Source organism: Thermobia domestica, chromosome 12, assembly GCF_964235325.1.
Source record: "Thermobia domestica chromosome 12, izTheDome1.hap1.1, whole genome shotgun sequence".
NCBI classification, from domain to species: domain Eukaryota; kingdom Metazoa; phylum Arthropoda; class Insecta; order Zygentoma; family Lepismatidae; genus Thermobia; species Thermobia domestica.
This window is the reverse complement of record NC_137465.1, coordinates 159,793,961-159,815,303: the sequence shown is the minus strand read 5'-3', so window position 1 is coordinate 159,815,303 and position 21,343 is coordinate 159,793,961. Positions and strand designations below refer to the sequence as shown.

General features: G+C 36.6%; 1 protein-coding gene across 3 annotated transcripts in view; it reads left to right on the top strand.

The window, feature by feature from the left end:
- Positions 1-21,343, top strand: part of LOC145666775 (trehalose transporter 1-like protein) — a 61,552-nt gene that overhangs the window by 34,968 nt on the left and 5,241 nt on the right. For 2 of the 3 annotated variants that reach the window (XM_081734330.1, XM_081734328.1), the window contains exon 2: positions 9,026-9,154. In XM_081734330.1, the coding sequence (XP_081590456.1) occupies positions 9,049-9,154 (106 nt within the window). In that variant the 5' untranslated portion in view covers positions 9,026-9,048. Of the gene's footprint in view, positions 1-9,019; positions 9,155-21,343 lie in introns of all 3 variants that reach the window. The other variant, XM_081734329.1, reaches the window with a different exon arrangement.

Genomic DNA, 21,343 nt, shown 5'->3' with positions numbered 1-21,343 from the left:
GGACAGTATATAACAACATCGAAGTTAGGAATAGAAACGGAACTTATTGTTCAAACGAAATCCGAACCGTTATTGAGGATTCTATCCAGGACACTATACGCATAATAGGGACACAGTGAACATTCAAATACCTCGAAAGCCATACACTAGCTATGAAGGTCAGGGATCTCTGGTACTTTTCAACGTTTACGAATATTGCTTTTTTAATGGTATATTACTAAAATACATTAGTCTGAATTAGTGGCGGCTCTTGAAGGAATTCACGTCCGTAAAAATTTAAGTTTTATTGCTACAAGCGAAAAAAAAAGGATGCTTCATACAGCTTCAGAAAGCCGTCTACAAGAATTATTACATTAAATAAGTTCTTTTTTATTTTTACAGACGAGGCTTCCCTCAAGAGCCACCACTGATTTATACCATTTCTGTACTGTTTATTCATCAATTTTAGTGAGAACTTAAGCCAGTCAAAGCTATAATAACCTTTAAATACGTACTCACAAACTTTAATTTGTTTTGCTGGGAGCGGGTAATGGAAATATCAACTATACATAGTATTAAAAACATGTGAAAGTTGCTTAACACTCAATTATGTCTCTGCTATGCTATGTTAATGACATCCATTTTGAAATAGCACACTTTGCAGATTTAAACTTCACAGACGAACTTTCACCAATATATATGGGAATAACATAATGTAACCATTGTACTGTATTAAAGCATGTAGTTTCTTTGCAACAATATAAGATTAGTAGACAAAGTTTAGATAGGCCTAAAGAGAAAATACTGAATATATTCAAATAGATGCATATGATGTACAGTCATGTTAAAAAGAAAACAGAACTTGAACATCCGCATCTCTCAGAAGCACTCCTGGAAATGATTACAACAACGACAAGGGACGCGGTGGCTCAGTGGTAGAACATTCACCTCTGGGGCGTGGTGTCCCTGGTTCGATCCCAGTTCGCGTCAAGTAAACTTTGTGGTGGTCAAACATCGTGTGCGTGGGTTTTCTCGAGGTTTTCCGTTTCCTCTAACTTTTTTCATTCCACCATTTCGCCTATTTCTCATCAAATCATCAACGTCTCCTTTAGCCTAGCCAGCATAACCATGGGGCGTAAAACTTAAAAGATTTCATTTTTTTTTTTTTACAACAAAGACATAGCCCTAACATTCTTCATCATAAGCGTGATACCGAAAGGCAAGAGGGGCTGTGTTTCCCTCTTTTTCCTGTAAAACAAAGAGTCTCATTAACATTTGAAAGTTTATTATTATGGATATTGTTGTACAATTACACAAAATATTATTATAATTCGACGTTATAACAGTGAATTTATTTTCTTCTAAGAGCACAGGGGGGTAGCCAGCAGGTTTGTGTAGGGGGGCCCGTCGTGTTTGAGGGGGGGCCAGCTACAATGTACAAAGCCAAAAAAAAAAATGTGTTCCTGCTAGTGTTTTTGAGGCCTGAAAGAAAGGAAAATTTTGGTTTCCATCTGGAAAACTAAAAACCCTATTTTAGCTTATTATTATTATTATTATTATTATTATTATTATTATTATTATTATTATTATTATTATTATTATTATTATTATTATTATTATTATTATTATTTTATCCATAAATTATATTCAAGATATTTTTTATTATGCTTAATCAAGAACTACTGCCCGGAACCAAACGCTATACTTTTGTGCATAACTATAAAGGTAACCAAGAAAGTTCTGTCCCTTTTCGTGGAGGTCTGTGTTCAATTGAACCTCACACCGCGAGTTGAATGCGAGTGGAGATAAGGCGAACGTCAGTTGTTGGTGTGGGTATATCCAACATACTACCTGGTTGTGGCAATTCAGACACACCGTGAACTTGCGTAAAGACAGAGGGAACATGGGACATCCACAGAGCGTCATAAGAACATGTATGCTGAACGAGTTCAAATGGAGGTCAAACGCCGCTGTAGCGGGACAGAAGGTATGTCAGGCCTTTGGTGAGGGTGTCGTGACGACGCGGACATTGCAGCGATGGTTTAACAAGTTTAAGGACGATGACGAAACACCCGAAAACACCACGTGCCAGAAGACCAACACATGTACAAAGAGGAACTGGGACTACAATTCAGTGTGTGGAGAAACCATTCGGCTGCAGATCCATCAACTTGTGAAGCACTACAAGTTGGGTCGATGGGTCTCACATATTTTGACTCCGGGCCAGAAGGCAACGCGGCAGTCGCCTGTGTTTATTTACTGTTTCGGAGCCATTTCTGGACAGGGCGTTGACATGTGATAAAAAGTGTGTCCTATACGAAGCTCCATGGGGCCGTCATCATTGGTTAGCATCCCATGAACCGATTTCAAAACAGCCGAAACCAGCACTGTACCAGAAGAAGGTCCTGTGTGTTTGGTACATCGTGCATCGGGAACTACTACCAGCTGGTCAGAGTATCAATGTAACTGTGTAGTGTCAGCAATTGAGCTGTGCTCAACAAAAACTCAAAATTCCAGAGCCATCACTTTTGAATTGCAAATGGGTCCTCGTTTACGCGACAACGCTAAGTCCCACGTGGCTAGGATGGCTCAGGACACCATTTTCCGCCTTGGATGGGAAACAATATTGCAACCACTATATTTCCCGGGTATTGCACTGTCCGATTATCACCTGTTCCATTCTCTGGACAATCACCTTAGAGGACGCCAGTTCAAATCTCCAAAATGCACCTGATACTTTCTTCGTTTCACGGCCCACCAAGTTCTACCGCGATGAATTCTGTGGCCTTTCAGAACATTTTCAGAAGGTCGTCGATGCTGATGGGGACTATTTTTGATCTTCCAGGTTAGGTGACATATCGATGTTGGAAGGTGGTGGGTGAAAAAGCAACAAAACTTTTCTTGGTTACCTTTATATTTAAATTTAAGACCTTGTATACAGAAACTATCTACACAAGATTGATTTTCTCTGAAATTTCAGTTAATTTCTTTACGGTTTCCTGACAAAAATATTTATTTATTATTCGTGGCTAAAAAACATAATTCTTTATTACACTGAGGAGAAATAAAGAGAGACCGAATGAAATCCAAATTGAACAAAAGCATTGTTTCTTACCAAATTTTCCATCCTCTATGTCTTTTAAAACACTTGTTAAAGCATATAAAAATATACTGTACTTACAAATCAGTTTAGTACCTTTGTTTTATGGCTGTATTTGTAGTACCTAAAACGTTTGTCTTCAAACTGTCAAATATAAATCGCAGTAAATTGTGTAATCTGCTGTCACAAAAAAGTATCCTATTTTTCGATCGGTATAAGGAAGAGATACTATACTATTTTTCGATCGGTATGGAAAAACAATATTTTTCCATACTATTTTACCATAAGTTATTAATTGTCAATAAACTTCGTTACGTACTTTTACATGAATGAAGCGAGATAATTTTACTATGATGTTTTAAAAGCTGGTTATTTGGGGGGGCCAGGAAACCATTTGGGAGAGGCCTGGCCCCGATGGCCCCCCATTAGCTACACCCCTGTAAGAGCATCAGATTGTTGAGAATGTCGTTGACATACAGTATGTAATGCTCTGGAAACCTTGCAGAACATAATTCAAATATAGCTTACCACGTTAAATTAATGCTGGGTGCTGCCACAGTGCGTACGTCACTTCGCACGAGCAACTGTAAATAAAAGTGTAATATACCGCATAAAAATAGATCCAACGTCCAGTGCAGACTTTTTGTTTAAGTATTGAACTATGGTAATTGATTTTAAAAATTAGGAACAATATCAAGAAAAAAATCTGCAGAATCTCTGTATATATACTACAGATTAAGTAAAGGTATGATCGCAGTTTTATCAATGTGATGTTGCTGCACTTCATGGCAACAGTATCAGAAAATATGTTATCCCTAAATGTTTCAAATTGTCATTCTCCGATAAATACATTTTAAAAAGCCACTATGTCTTTCCATCTTTATACTCGTAACCTGAAAACTATAGTTAGGGTATGGATTGATCTGTCCAAACAGTGCTTTCTCATTCTGATAACGTTCGAATATGTGATTCCATACAACTGAGAGTGTATTCTTCTTTAACTACTAGCGAGAAGATTGCCGTGACTACCGGCTATCGTGAATGATCGGAAGAACATTTAGTACAATGTGCTACGTGAAGACACGGTTAAAATCAATTATAAGAAATCTACTTTTAGAATTATGTATGCTATGCGTCCACCACACAATGTGCGAAGTGGACATTCTAGAGAGATTTGTTTCTTTATCAAAGAGCTGAGGCATTTCAAATTTCTGGTAAACAATGGTGTTGTTTATCAAATTCACTTTGCTGATGCATAGTAGCAATAGCAGAATATGAAAGAAATAATGTGAAAAAAGATGAAGAGGCTATTTTACAACAAGGTTTACAGAGCGGAAAAGCAGAAAGTTCTAAAAATCCATACACAAAAGGTATTCATATTTATACAGTATCAGAAATTCCACCAAACTCCTTCAATCTCTTATCATAAACAAGAGAGAAGGATATATAGCTATAGACATGTTCGTTAACGCTATGAACTTCTGTATTGGAGTGGTATACGGACAAAATCTCGCGGCCAAAACATCGCCGCCCAAAATCTCGCCGGCCAAAACCTCGCGGGACAAAATCTCGCCGGGCCAAAACCTCGCGTGGCCAAAACCTCGTCGCCCAAAACCTCGCGGGACAAAATCTCGCCGGGCCAAAACCTCGCGTGGCCAAAACCTCGCCGCGAATGAAACTTTTCTTTAAAATTTACCCAATGTGTTTCCTAATATGCAATTCCACATTACAAATAATAATAATAATAATAATAATAATAATAATAATAATAATAATAATAATAATAATAATAATAATAATAAGAAGAAGAAGAAGAAGAAGAAGAAGAAGATACAAAGCATCGTGTGCGTGGTCTTTCTCGGGTTATTCCTGTTTCCTCCCACTTTCTTTATTAGATCATTTCCTTCATCCTGGTCATCTACGTCTCCTTTAACCTATAGGACATAATCAAGGGACGTCGTAAAAACTCATATATTATTTCATACTTTCATAAATATTATTAGATTTTTGTTAAAATTTTAAGTTTTTGGATGTTCCAAAGTTCACGAAACTAACCTCGTTAGTTGTCATTACTTTCCTTATGCAGACTTTCATTCCCTATAACCAGTTTAAAAACATCCAGTCGCCCTACCTTCACATTGAAATCCTCTAATACAGAAATAGAATTTTCATATGGTATCGCAGGACTTGGTCAAATACCCGTGATACTTCTTCTGAAACAGCGTCTTTTATACCGTCATCCTTATCATCTGTTGGAACATTTACATGTTGGTGAGGCGAGATTTTGGGTATGGCGATATTTTGGGGCGCGAGGTTTTGGCCCCGCGAGATTTTGGCCCGCGACCTTTTGGGCGGCGAGGTTTTGACCAGGCGGGGTTTTGGCCCGGCGAGATTTTGTCCCGCAAGGTTTTGGGAGGCGAGGTTTTGGCCATGCGAGGTTTCGGTCTGGCGAGATTTTGGGCCGCGAGGTTTTGGGAGGCGAGGTATTGGCCAGGCGAGGTTTTGGTCCGCGAGGTTGTCGCCGCGAGGTTCTGGCCGCGAGGTTTTGTACCCAAACCCTACTACTAAAAAAAAAATTAAAAAAAACTTGGCCGTTAAAACGCAACTTACATTGTACGAACGAGTTGGAATTCGTTATTCCTCTTCTGCGACGACTTTTTCACGACTTTTCCACCCCATTTTGCAACACTCATGAACTCAGCAATATAATGGTGACTCACTCCAATAGTAGAGATAGAAGACCTATTCAAAGCATCAATCACGAAGCTGAACAGAGAAAGTCTTCAAAACATATCAGGAAGGTAAAAGAAAGTAAGCACTGTTGGTCATTGATAATTAGTGGTCAATAAAGCTAGATAATAGACGAAATTAAGGAAAAATCAGGGTATAACTTTTTCTGTAAATTTACTAAACGGGACGAGAGAAATTTCAAGACGAGGAGAAATTTCGGTTTTTTTTTCAAAATTCGAAACAAGTCGAGGAAGAATTTTCTTCCAGAATCGAGACGAGACAATACTTCTACAAAATTTACGAGATCAGATGAGAAAAGATAATTTCTCGTCTCGTCTCGTAGGCATAGGCGTGCGCAACGTGGATGCCATGGGTGCCTTGGCACCCACATTAGACAAACTTTTTTATGTACAATTATCACAAACTAAGAAGAGATTAAGTGTAAATTATTTCCCGTCTGCATGTGTGCTGTGCGTCGCCGACGCAGCGTCGGGTGCAATGAAGCTATGTTTTTTTTAGGGGAAAGGGGGGGGGAGGACGACATTCCATATGGTGGTACTTTAGATCTGGCACCCACATTCCCAATGTCCTGCGCACGCTAGTGCTTGTAGGCAACATTGTAATTGTCACTAAACCTAACATATCGACACTGAAAAGCAAGGTATGCTTCTGTAAGTAACAGATTTTAAAAAATGTTCCGATTTTTTACCACCTCTCATAAAGCAATCTTATCTAACATTTACCTTAATCTTAAAATAAATAAATAAATACCCATTAAACAACGTACAATTAAAAGTTTAAGCAAGACTCAAGGTCCCTGAACTGGGGCCGCTATGGCTCAGTGGTAGAGTGTTCACCTCTGGTGCATGGGGTCCCTGATTCGATCCCATCCCGCGCCAAGTGAACTTTGTGGTGGACAAACACCTTTTGCGTGGGTTTTCTCGAGGTTCTCCTGTTTCTCCGCAATTTATCCATTCCACCATTTCATTTATTTCTGATCATCACCGTCTCCTTTAGCCTAGCCGGCATAAACGTGGGACATAAAACTGAAAGATTTCGAGATCCCTGGACTACCTCTGATTGCAGTTGCTCTTAATATCAACAGTATACAGTAAAACCTGCCTTCAACGGACCCTTTATTAAACGGAAAACTGTCTTAAAGGGAAATATTTCATGGTCCCATGGATTTTGGAGTAAAAGACATGTAAAAGTCCCTTCATTAAGCGGAAACTGTGTTATGCGGACAACGGAAAGCAAAATAAACCTTTAACGGAAAATTCTGAGTTTCAGACTACATCGTTTAGAAAATTTTTAAACATCCTGTGAGAGAGTAAACATATACTGTCTGCGATAAATACTTCGTTCTTTTGTTAAATCTTTATGGGCAGTGTTGACCTTCGCCAATCACTACTCATATTCAGCTCCCACAATTTTTCGCTAGTCCTACGTAGCATGTCAGCTGTCAGTTTTCTTTGTAGGCGTACTTTTGTTCCGCTTGTGTAGCAACTAGCGACAGCCAACAAAAATGAGAAGAAAACTGACAAAAAAAAGTTCTGGAAAAAAGGAATTGAGGTAAAGCAGAAGTTATATATCTCCATCACGTGTCGTGAAAACAAGGAGGAAAGAGTTCAGAGGACTTTCAAAATTCCAGAGAAAGCTTTTCTGTGTTCTGAAGTATACCGCAGCCAAGTAGTAGCAATGTATGCAAAAAATCCTGCTTGACTATTGGGAAAAATAAAGGAAATGTGCACAGCATATTTTGTGTTTATTTTAAGTTTTTTGGGGTATTAATCCGTAGAAGGAAAAAGTACTGTAATTGAACAAGTTGCGTACATCAATATATTTTCTCATTATGTCCGTTATAAGTATATATACATTTTTTTAACGGAAAGGTCTATCTCCATTAAGCGGAAACCTGTCTTTAACGGAAATTTTTGCGAGTCCCGGTCGATTCCGCTGAAGACAGGTTTCACTGTACTACTTTTAACATCCAGATTGTCAGTATACAGTGAAATCTGTTAAATTGATCATTTCTATATTTTGTTCATGTCTATCGAATAGTGTAAAATCAGATGGTACTTTACTCCGTAAATTCATCACTTACGTCAGCAAAACCTCTCCTAGTGAACCAAGAACTGCTAACCAAGACATGTTTCATTGCGTTTAGACGTTCCACATGCAGTTAGGAGAAACATATTTAACTTCTTATTTAGAATACCATATTTTCATCATACCGTTAACATCGACAGAACTTTAATTCTTGTTTAACACTTTTTTTATTTTTCTGCACAAGTAACAAATTTTGCATTTTATATAGGTACAAAATATATAAATTGTCTACGTCACGTTTGAAGAAAGTAACTAGGGTTCCAAAAGATGGTATACGTATGCATACCTCCATTTTTTTTTTTTTTCGTATGCGCATGCATACTTTCTACACAACTATTCGTAAACATGCTGTAGGGAATGTAGTGAATGATTCAAACTGCCCAGCATACAGAATAGAATATACATAAAATTTAAAACTCAAAGGATACGGAAGGAAGTTATAGACTGAGAGCTAAGATTAGAAATGTCACGTTTACAAGAACTGAATATAATGACTTAATTACATAGATATTCGCTTTCACACCTCGATTAATGTTTTTTTCTAATATTATGTCTTCTGACTTCTTACAGCATCAGGCCCGTATCCACGGGGGGCTAGGGGGCCGGGCCCCCCCTAAAATTTGGCTGGCCCCTAAAAGTTTCACGGTAGGCTTGCAAATGAACTATAATATGGTGATGAAGTATAATATGATTGGGTCGGGCCCCCTAACTTCTACCGCCCCCCCCTAAATTTTTGGGCTGGCTACGGGCCTGTACAGCATCGAAACCCAAGTTGATTGATAGGGATTTTAAATTGCAGCTTGACTACAAAGGATGGTATTTATTTATGTATTTTTTAGCTTTAACTTATTTTCTCAAAGGATCCTCATTAAGATGAAAGAGTTCTGTTCCGAATATGTTAAATAATTTAGAAGTAATGCCATTACTTAAATTAGTTTTTCTTGATCTCCTCGAAAACTAGACATGATCTTCTAAACTCACCCATACCATCTTGTTTAGCATAAGTTCAGTCGATTGGTACATATTGTATCTCACTTTTGTACAACTTTTTTTTCGTTAAATTCTAACGATATTGTAGAATTTACTGTATTCTTTTATTAGTTACAGGATATATTGTGACTTCATCAAATATGGATGACCATCATTTTAATTCTTTGGAATTTGCTGAGAATTGTCGTCAGCCGGAGACTAGACCTCAGGGAAGAAAATCAATGCAAGTGTTGGCAGCTATACTAGGTAAATATCACACTATCAAGAGTTAGCTCATATGATGATATAATCTTCATTTAGTGTATAATCATGTTGAAAATGTTAAAGGTATTAAAACAAATCCTCATAGTGGCTATAAATTCCAGGAGTTACTACTACTGACGAAAGGGTATTGTCGCTAGATGATGCAAGTGCAATTAGTTGATGTCTTCTATAATATATAGGTTTGTGAATTAGTCAATGTTGGTATTCCAATGTTGGTATTTCAGTGTTTCCCGTGCTACAGTGTAATTTACAGCTAAGTCACAAATAGAATATTTCAACTGAGGATAAACCATATCAAATTAGGCACGAATGACGCACAGGAGAAACAACTACTCTTTTCCCCCAGTTTGTCAAAAGTGGAAAGCGAAAAATATTTCCTTAATTACCTTTCGCAAGGTAAAATATCTTCCATCCGAATATCTTGAGGTGGTAGATGTCTTGGAAGATAGGGCAGGTGGAGATTACAACAGGGAAGCAGTAAGTGACAAGAAAACTACAAATAAGGGTTGATAAAATTGAAAATAGAAACATACAGTACAACACACGTATTATGTTACATGAAGGAAAATTATAAAATTTGATAGAGAAGATGAAAGGGAATTATTTGTATTTAGTGGTAATATATGAAGTTAGATAAGTAGATAAGCAAGAAATCCTAAAGCGAAGAATATAGAATATTTTACTCAGGTAATGAAAAGAGCCATAATGAGCGGGATTAATTCTGGATAAGTGACTGAAAGAACAGTAACAAAATGAATTTGTAGATGCTTTTGATAATCCGATTTAAGAGAAAGAAGAAGGGTCTTATGTTGATATATCCCGACCACTGGGCACACAAAGAAAAAAGTAGAAAACCATTACGAAGAAAGGTAGAAGTCATAGCAGAACGAAAATAAAACACACATAATAATACACTAAGAAAAATAAGTGGTAACCTACTGGAGGTTAATGGACAATTTGGCTGCTAGAACCAGTTAATAATTTGCAACAACCCTTCTGAGACAAGAAAAGGTTAATTTTACGAGGTCACCGGTAATCAACCGAAAAAGGTTACTGAAAAATGCGTAGAAACAATCCAGTGTTTGGTTGTTATTAACCTATAAAGTAGGTTAGAAGGAGGTAACGAATTCAAGAAGGTTAATTTAATTTAAAATACTCTGTTGTTATCAATCGATTTTCACACAAGGTAAATTTAACCCTCCAGAACTTGTTTACTGATAACACTGCATTACTAGAAGCACAAACAGCAACGTCGCCATTTGCAATTTTAAGAACGAAAAGTTTTCACAATTGTGAATACACCCGCAGGAATAGGAAAACAGTTATTAAAATATGCATTCTACATGAATTAATAGAGAAATGTGAAGGAAAGTTTATTTTACGAAGGGTTATGCATTTTCTGACATTTAAATGAAAACAATATTTGAGAAACATCTAGTACAATAATAAGGTAGCACTATTAACCATGCAACTGCCGTCAAATAATTCATACATTCGTAACAATAATTTCGTGATGATTACAGGAAACATAATACGTTGTACGTTGCTTTACGGTACAACTACCGAAAAACTTTTACAGCTTTGCGTATAGGAAAGAGAAACAACTAACAAATTCTCACTGTTAGTTGTTACGTACTTCGGAGACGGGTTGCTTACAAGGGTATCACGTAACTACAACTGAACCACAAACTTAGGTAGTTGTTTTCTATTTTAATATTGCATTTTTTGATGTTATCACATCACCAGAGATGTGATTGGAAAAATACAAATTATTGTAACTAGTTAAAGATATGTTATATTAATCAAAATATGCAATTAGAAAGTTGATGCATCCTGTTTCGTTAACCGAGCAGTCGGTTGTTCTAACATGCTATCTAGGTTACCGCTTACAGGTTATGATTGGTAGTGGTAACTACAACAGATTTCAGATGAGAAGCGGCATGGCCTTGAGTTGGGTTTACGCGGCGTCCAATTGGCTTTGAGCGGTGTTGACAATTCGCGACAAGCAGTTCTGCACGCTGACTTCTCGCGCTACTGCGAATCTTGACAATAGCAGAGGCGCTTATTAGAAATATTGTATTAGCACATTAACTGCTCACTTTACGAAGTAGAGAAAAGAATTACGAACACATACGTGAAAACTACATCTTTTTATGATAACTGGTTGTCATGATACACGCTTTGAAAGGTTTCCATATAAAACAATTAGTAAAACGAGCGTTGAGTCCCGTCTAATTTCCAGTGGATTTTTCTTCGATTTGGAAATGGAACTCAACTTTTATTAAAGGATAATCAGGGGTGTAACCAACAGGTTGTTCTAGGGGAACATTACTTTCAGGGGGAGGAAAGCTTTTCACACATTAAAAACAGAACAAATGACCTCTTTCAGAATATGAAAGCATTTTAACTCACCATGTATACTATACACATATTATGTTTCCTCGATGCTACCTTAACAAAAGACGGATCTTAACAGTACTGAAGTTGAAAAGCGGATTGTAAGAGATAAATCAATAAGCTATTCATAAGAAAACAAATGCTGTTTCTAGCAGTCTGTTTATCCGACTTTGTGTTTATGTACGTTAAAATACTAAAAGGAAAAAAACTCGAAAAAATATCAACTCAGATATTATTATGCAATAATATAGTAGTGAGAGATCCTGGGGGGACTGAGGGAGCCAGGGCCCCTCAATTTATTTGCAAATGTGCAATATTAGGCATAATTTGAATGCAATTTGTCTTAAAATCATCATATATGCTTTCTGCATCTGAATGCACCCCCCCCCCAATTTACAGAGAAATCAGCGTCCTTGTAATTAGGTACAGAAACTGTATTGATGATGTTTTCTTTTTTCTTTTTTTAAAAATCTTATTTTATTATAAACGTTCCTAATTTGCATTAATTATTAAATAAGTTTACTAAACATATACTAGATGAACCTCATTTCGGGGCTGGAAATAGTTTGGAAAGTCAAGGCCCTCTTTTCCCCCGTTTCTACACCCTTGAGAATAGTAAGCGATCGAATTAAATAATAAGCCTCTGCAATTTGATTCATATATACGTATATATATATATATATATATATATATATATATATATATATATATTCCATTCCCGGCGGGAGCTCATGTGGAAGAACAGAAGGTATGGGACATTCGTAATATTGTTTTGAAATTGCCTTCATGCAAGATTCTTCCTTATTCGACAGAAGAAACGCAGTATGATTTTTTTTTCTTCGTTTCAATACCTTACGTATGTGTGGCCAATTACGTACTCCTTCTTTACTCCTCTAGCAGGGACGCAAAAGCACCAGGCGTCTGAGTGGTGTCATAAATTATTGTAACCCAAAACAAACTCGACCATATCGTGTTGCTTACGAATCAGATGGATTGTTGTTGTGAGACCTACATCAAGTATAAGAGTATGTTATTACATGGAAGCAAAGGAGCTGATTGTGTGTGTAGGAACGCAACTTCTCTTCTTCTAGCATAAACAGAATTCATCAGTGTCTAGGTTGCTTTCTTTCGTGGTAGTTCATTTGTTCTCCAAAATTATAGTTGACAATGTCTTTAAGGAAACCGAGTACAAGTGCGGAATTTTCTTAAAAAAAAAAAAAAAAGTGCTACGAAGTGAAGCTCGAAGAATTATTTTTTGTGTTTACAATTTTTGGAACTCATAATAAAAAATTTACAAGAGTCAGATTCAGACAATGGCGAAATATTAATTGACATAGACGATAGTGAAAGTAGTGTTGAAAACGAACGTTTAGCAGTTCCACTGGAATAAGTTAATAGGTAGGTTATTCAGTTGCTATATATACTTCTAGGATACACAGCCAAAATCTTTGAGTTTGCTGGAATAGTATATTTACATTGTGAATAATGTTGCCAATGTATGTGTAATAATCTCAACTAGAGGAAGAGCGAGAAGGGAAAGGGGAGTCCGAAATCCGGCAACACCGCGCGGAATATCGCACAGCATTGGCTACTGCCCGTGATGCTTTACATCTGAAAAACACAATACGTGATCGGTTAGAGTACCCCTGTGAGTTATTTAACTCTAACCTAGCAATATTAACCTTTAACGCCTGGTTGCGATCACCTTCTCTCGTTAACTTTTTCGCTTGGTTGCTGGGACATACGACTTTGTTGTCCATATATTGACAAACTAACGGTTACTATCTACCTTTTTTTGGTTTACTAGTAACCTTTCTTTTTTGCGTGTAATGGGGAATTTTAATGTAGGAAGGAAGGAGAGGGAGGTGATACATTACGAAAATACTCTATAAGACAAACAAATATGAAAGAAGATAAATTGATAATTACTAGCCAAAAAAATTTAACTTTTTCTCTGCCACATAGACGAATGTAGGACATTTTAACTAACCTCCCTGAACACGAAAACGACAATAAAACGTTCCTAACACGTAACATTTCTGTATAACAAAACCGATTCTGATTCTGGCAAAAATTAGAAATTAACTAATTTTGTTGATATACAATTTTGATTACGCCACATCACTAATATACTTATTTGACTACGGAATCTAATTAGAAAATGCATTCGTTTTGCAGATAAGGTAACATTGACTGTAATCAACTTACGTTGACTACGGAAAAGCACTCTTTGACTTGAATATGACTAAATAAATAATATTTATCTTTGACTGTTACTTGGGCTTGTTTGAATATACTAAATACAAACTGAAATATTGCTCTAAATAACAATTTTGATCAATATTTTAATTTTTGTTTAGTACACTAAGTTAAGCAAAAAAAAACCTATATTTTTATGATTTTAAAATTCTCAGAATTAATGTTTTTATGTGTCCTATTTGTACTAAACTGAAATATATGTTAATACACAATATAAAAATACAGATGATTATAAAACATACAGTTATTTCTTTCTCTTGTAATGCGTTTTTCTTACCCGTTTTCTGTTCGCAGTGATCTATTATTCTTTCTACAGCATGCTATATGCAAAGTTTAATATGTTTCCATTGTTTTTCTGTTTATTACTGCCTACATCTATTCTTTTCAGTAATTAACTTCTTGTCAATCTTTCTTTTGGCTACATTTTTCAGTTGAATGTCAACTTTAGAAAGCACAAAGTTATGATCAAAGAAAATGTCGGCTCTGTGAAAGGTCTTCACGTTTTCCAAGTTATTCCGATACCTGAATAACTTGATATATTATATTATATCATAATATATTATATTATGATTCTGAATCATAATACAGTATATTTGATATTTTTGGCCATCTATTGAGGATTTCCATGTATATTTTCTCTTGTGCTGATTGAACCTAGTGTTCCCAAGTATTTTGAATTCTGACTACAGAAATTAGCCAGTCTCTCTCTTCTCTTTCACCTCCTTCGTCTAAATCATATTTATCTACGACATTACCTTTTTGTCCATCGCCCAAAACTGCATTGAACTCTCTCATTACAATTATGCATGCATCCTTCTTCTCTCTATCTATAATTTATTCTATTTTCTTATGATTTTCCTCTACTTCTTGAGTTGTCTGCGAATTGGTCGGTGCGTGTGTCTGTTTTACCATTAGATCCTTATCAACAAAGGGGGGCGCGGTGGCTCCGTGGTAGAGCGTTCACCTCTGGTGCTTGGGGTCCCGGGTTCGATCCCAGCCCCCGCCAAGTGAACTTTGTGGTGGACAAACACCGTGCTCGTGGGTTTTCTCGGGGTACTCCCGTTTCCTCCCACTTTCTTCATTCCACCATTTCACTCATCTCTCATTATCACCGTCTCCTTTAGCCTAACCGGCATAACCGTGGGACGTAAAACTCAAAGATTTCATTTCATTTTTCCTTATCAACAAAGTCTACTTACACTAGAATTGGGCGCTTACGGAGAATTATTCCCGCATCACTACGACCACCGTTTTCATTACCTGAGCAAAACATTCTACTGTATATCCTTAGCTTCTCAATTCCCATCATTTTCTCATCTCATCTAACTCCACAAACTTCTACCATGTCAAAATATTTTTTTTATTTCTTCTTTAAGCTTTTCTAATTTCCGTTCCTGTACGTAGATCCATATTCCTGTCCTAAATCTTTTGTTCTTGTATGTTTTCCTTTTTCTAGCGATCTTGCACACACTGTTGCTCTCTCCTTCAATAGTCTTTCCCAAGACCTTCTCACAGAGATCCCAACAGAGGGATGTTTTACCTCCGGAACTATACTTTGACTTGCGAAAAACCATGGTACATATATTAGCTTTCTACTGTCAGCAAACTAGGGATAATACAGTAAACTCAGTTGTTAAAGTCGCTCTGACACTCCTCGGAGTAAATATCAACTAATATCAACTATAGTTTTCTCCAACTTGACTACTGGAAGAACTTCTGCCTTCTCCCAAAATAGTCTTTGTCTGACTAGTCTATTTAAACCAATTAGATAGGAGGGTGGCCCTTCTAATAGTGAAATATTAGGGACATACAGTAGGTCTAAATTTCACGGTAGCACGCAATCCTTCCTACCTGACATACATGGTGTATTCGTAAGGGTAGGGTTTTCAGGGAGTTATTTTTTATGTAGCGATGGAAGCCAAAATAATATATATATATATATATATATATATATATATATATATATATATATATATATATATATATATATATATATATATATAGAGAGAGAGAGAGAGAGAGAGAGAGATAGATAGATAGATAGATAGATAGATAGATAGATAGATAGATAGATAGATAGATAGATAGATAGATAGATCTGATGGGGAATTTCACAAATATCCCTCAATTTCAGCTAAATTGACAGTCTTATTTATAAATTATTACACTAGACAGTATTTTCGAGCTAAGTGAAACGAATAAAACGAGGCACAATTCATTAAAATACGTTAATTCTGGTAGCAGAAATAGACAATAATGTAAAAATATCTTATTTTCATCAATAACACTGCTCTGCATCAAAAATGATGTTTTCGAATGAATGGGTGTTCCTAAACGAATTTTTTGCGCTGAATTCAACGGTGCAATCCGTTTAGTCCTACCACGTGAGGTTTCTGAGTAATTGAAAGATTTGTGTTTAATAAAAGCCCCGTTTGTATGCTATAGAACGTCAAGAAATGTTTCCGATCATCTTTATTTCTAGTGATAAATCTAAAGTGAAATTGTGAATACCGCAGAGTATCTGGTCTGGCAACACTATTTACTCTGCTCTTTACTTCACAGGTTGTCTGCTAACACGGACTGTAGTGAGCTGGATGGTGTCATAAAACGTGGATTTGTGTATTAAGAAAACAATGTCTTCACGTGGCTGCAGAAACGACCCGAACACTTTCTGTCATATATCTGGAAAGTACACGTTGTGTAAACAAAGACTAACCATCACACCATTTGTGAAAGAAGCCTATTTTGCCTATTTCGGGGCACCCCAGAAGATATGTAAGACGTGCGTGGAAGGATTGTGGTTGTGGATGAACGGACAAAGAGAGAAATTTTATTTTGTTCTTCCAATGGTATGGAGGAAACAATTAAACCACACGGATGATTGCTATTTTCGTCAGGTGAAAGTGCAAGGTTTCAGTGCCAAGAACAAACGTGATATAGTGTATCCTCATTTGAGACAGGGGCGTCATTTAGGGAGGGCAGGAGGGGGCAATTGCCGCCCCCCCAAGAGTTTGAGGAATGCATAAACATTAATAGATTGTTCACTAATATACTAGTACAAAAAATTAAAAGTCCTATGTCTGTGGTGCTCTTGCCCCCTCCAAGCGAAGTCTGAAATGACGCCCCTGATTTGAGATCTGCAATGCGACCAATCATACATGACGAAACTTTGCCTGTACCGTCTGTCCATCAAGCAATACATCGCCGCGAAAGGAAATGTTAAGTGATACAACAGACAACAGTGGGTCAGATACAGACGACTACCTACCCAGTACAAGTGACAGTAAACCACACTTTAGTCAGACAGCACTGAATGACTTGGTACGTGATCTTGCGTTACCAAAGGAGCGTGCCGAACTGTTAGGGACCATACTGAAAGCAAGACATTTATTGTTACCTGGAACAAAAATCTCACATTACAGATCCCGGGAACAAGAAATAGTGTCTTTATTTTCAGAAGAAAGGTCTATGATCTACTGTAATGATATACCACAACTTATTACGTGGCTTGGTGTACAGTATGAAGCTTCAGACTGGAGACTTTTCATAGATTCGTCTGTAACCAGCCTGAAAGGTGTTTTATTCCACAATGGGAATGTCCTTGATTCTGTACCAGTTGCTTATTCTACTACTGTGAAAGAATCATATGAAAGTTTGCAATTTTTGTTGCAGTGCGTAAAGTACTCCGAGCATGAGTGGGTTTTATGTGGTGACCTCAAAGTTATCAACCTTTTACTTGGACTACAGCTGAGTAATACAAAAATGTCTTGCTTCTTGTGCGAATGGGACAGTGGCGACAGAAAAAAATCACTGCCAAAGGCAGGAGTGGCCAATCAGAGGACTGTTCACACCCGAAACCAAGAACGTTCAACATGCGCCGCTTGTAGAACCCACAAAAGTTCTTCTCCCTCCTCTTCATATAAAGTTGGGTATCATGCACCAGTTCGTACGTGCTCTGGATAAGGACGGTGCATGTTTTAAGTACATATGTAATGTTTTCCCCAGAATAACCCTGGAGAAACTGAAAGCAGGTGTTTTTACTGGACCCCAGATCAAGAAACTAATATGTGACCCCAATTTTGACCTTACAATAAACAAAACAGAAAAGCAAGCCTGGCACAGCTACAAGGATGTTATAAAAAAAACTTCCTAGGAAATACAAGGAGTCCAGATTACAAACGCATTGTGAACGCCATGTTGGACAATTTCAGGAAACTAGGATGTAACATGAGTGTAAAGTTACACATTCTATTTTCTCATCTAGACTATTTCCCACACAATCTTGGCTTTTGCAGCGAAAAACATGGTGAACGTTTTCACCAAGATTTAAAGGACATGGAACGAAGATACCATGGTGGGTGGACTACGAACATGATGGCAGACTTCTGTTGGTCCCTGAAAAGGGAAAATACAACTGATGATACGTACGAACGAAGTGCAAAACGAAGGAAATTTATTCCTGATTAATAGGAGTATCATTGTCAGTGGTTGTAAGCAATCTTGGTAATTACATACCTGTCTTAAGCATGAAAATGGTATTTTCATATAGTATACAAATATAAATGTATTGTGTAAATGCGATATAATGGTTTTCGTTTTTTGTGAACAAACTAGGCGTGATAGAAGAAAACCAATTACATATTTGGAATCAGCGTCTCAAAATTAGAGGGAAACAACATTCAAAATCAAAACATCAAATAACTTTTTTCAGATTGCAGAGCGGTGTTATTTTTAAAAATCCCAGTACGAAATGAATTTTAATAATTTACTATAAAATAGGATGTGATGGAATATTTTCATGCTTGTATTCGTCAATACCACATAAAATTAACTTATTTCCGCCTATTTTTAGCTATGTGGCAGAAACCTTGTTGACTAGAGTCATTAGTATATAAAACCATAGTTCTATCAGCACATGATAAAAATATACATCTGAAGATTTCCAATATACAAACAGAAGTGTTCTAATGCATGTTCTAATACATGAATTGTTTCCGGAATAGTTGGAAAGGAATACAAAAGACTCTCCTTGAGGACAACATAATTTCAGACGACCAGGGGCGGCTATTAGGGGGAGCAAGAGGGGGCAGTTGCCCCCCACTTTTTTGAAGTGACGCCCTAATTTATATAGTTTCATTTGGAAATGTAAACAGGGTGTCCACACAACTTGGAGAAAAAATCTCTGACTTTTCCCTGACTTTCCATGACGAAAGTTCCAGATTTCCCTGACCCCTGAATAATTTAAAAATTTATAAAAAAAAAAATAAAGAAATCCCAGCCTCCACACTCCCCATAGTAGGCCTTGTTCTCTTCCGCTTCTGTTTCTTTCTTTTTTCAATTTTCTTTCCAAAGAAATGTAAATTTACAAACATGTACATTAGGCCGATATTGATTACGTTTACATATTACACAAAATGTAAAGTTACAAATGAAAGTGTGCAAAGTACAGAGTACTTAAGATATGAAAAAATTACACATTATATCAATTACACAACATTATAATATTGCCTATAGTAATAAACAGATCATACATGATTTTACTGATTATTAAGAAACACACACATACACACACGCATTATGTAACACATACTTTTCTGGTGCAGTTGTTAAATGCAAACCATTTAGAAATTTGTTTTTATCCTTTCTCGCATAGTTTTCTTCTCATTGATCTGAATATCCTTCTTGTTGTCTCCGCAATTTAATTTTCTTCTCTTCTTCCTCCAGCTCCTTTAGTTGTTGCTGAATATTCCGTTTCTCTCTCCTCTTCTCGTCTCCAGCATTTATTTCTCTTTTCTTTTCCAAATACTCCTGATATTGTCTCGTTGAACTTCTCACTAAATTTATCATACCTCTTGTAATTATTAATCCTGATGATCCACCTATTCTCATCACAGAATCATATATGATCCGTTGAGCCACCAGAGATTCTTCTTGTAAGTTCTCAACAATGAGAATTTTATTTATTGTGAAACCACTTTAAAAAAATGCGTTTCCGTGAAAGAAGATAAACACAATTTCATAATTGACGAAGTTCTTCTCAGTTCCTAAGTATAAAACTCATCAAGTCCAATACCATCTCTGTCATTAGCTATGAATTCATTCGAGTGTTCCTTAAATTCTTCAGTTTGAGCTTTCCTGTGAGCTGGAAATACTATTTCTTCGCGTTCTTAGCCACTTGTCCAGATATCCTCTTGGCACCATGCAATTATTCTAGAACAGCGTCTACCCTTTCGAGCAAATATGCCAGGATGCAGTTAGATGTATTTCTCGCAGAAAATTAGTTACAACAAATGTATCAGAGAACACTGACTCCCTCAATATAATCATTGAGAACACCACATTTTGCATGTGGAAGCGTTTTTGAAGATCAAAAGAACCAGAATAGCAAGAGAGGTTTTTAAACCGAACCAAGTGGAATTGCTTTCTAATCACACCAATATCCATTATCTTCGAGAAGAAAGAAGGGAAGGAGGGTTTATAGCCCTTTGCTTACTATATTTGTTATAAATAGTCATTCATCAAAATGTTAGGGTCAGGGACGTACGGAGGAATTTATTTCGGGAGGGGCTTAAAGGGTTTCGGGGGGGTTCAAATACAATTTGAGGCTAAATTATATGGATATTTCTAAAATTGCCCTAAAAGTAGACTACCTTTACAAAAAAGTTGGAATTTCGGGGGAGTCCGGACCCCCAGGACCCACCCCCTGCGTACGCTCCTGGTTAGGATGAAGTGAGGCAAAGGATATAATGCTTGGAAGTAGCATACACACACACATACACAGAGAGAGAGAGAGAGAAACATACAAACAAATGTATATTTCTCTCTATACCAAATAAACTACATATAGAAAGTAGAAAGATGGCTCTATAATAGATTTATCCTCCCGCACAAAAAATGTACTTCTATTGATTGATTGTTATAGTTATTTGATTTTAATTTGGATTTATTAATATAATAATTAATTAACTAATTATTAATGTTCTTTCTTGGCGGGAAATTTTGCTAGCGATCGGGAAAGTTCAGTTCTTTGGGCAGGAAGTTTGATATTCTGAATCTGACAACACTATTTGCATCCAGTAACAGTAAAGAAATCAACCCTATTTCATAAATTCAGTAATTGAATAATGGACTTAAATCGATTTTTCCCTGACTTTCCCTGACCAATCTGCCATTTCCCTGATATATTTTTATTTCCTTGACCTTTCCCTGACTTTCGCTTATTTTCCAGAATGTGGACACCCTGCTAAAAGTTTTGTATGTATTACTGTTTCATAGAAAAAAATGATGCTATATGATATTTGCCGTTGCGTGAGTATGTATTGGTTATTATGTGTCTTCCCATGAAGTTAAGAAAGCTAGAGGAATTGCATTTTAATTGCAAGTCAAAGCAATTAATATTGCAATTGCATATTTCTTTAAATGCCATAGCATATGCTTGCAGTACTTACTGTATTTCATTTTCTAAGAGTAAAAACATTCATTTAATGGCATGTGTGGAATTAAAAGTATAAGTTA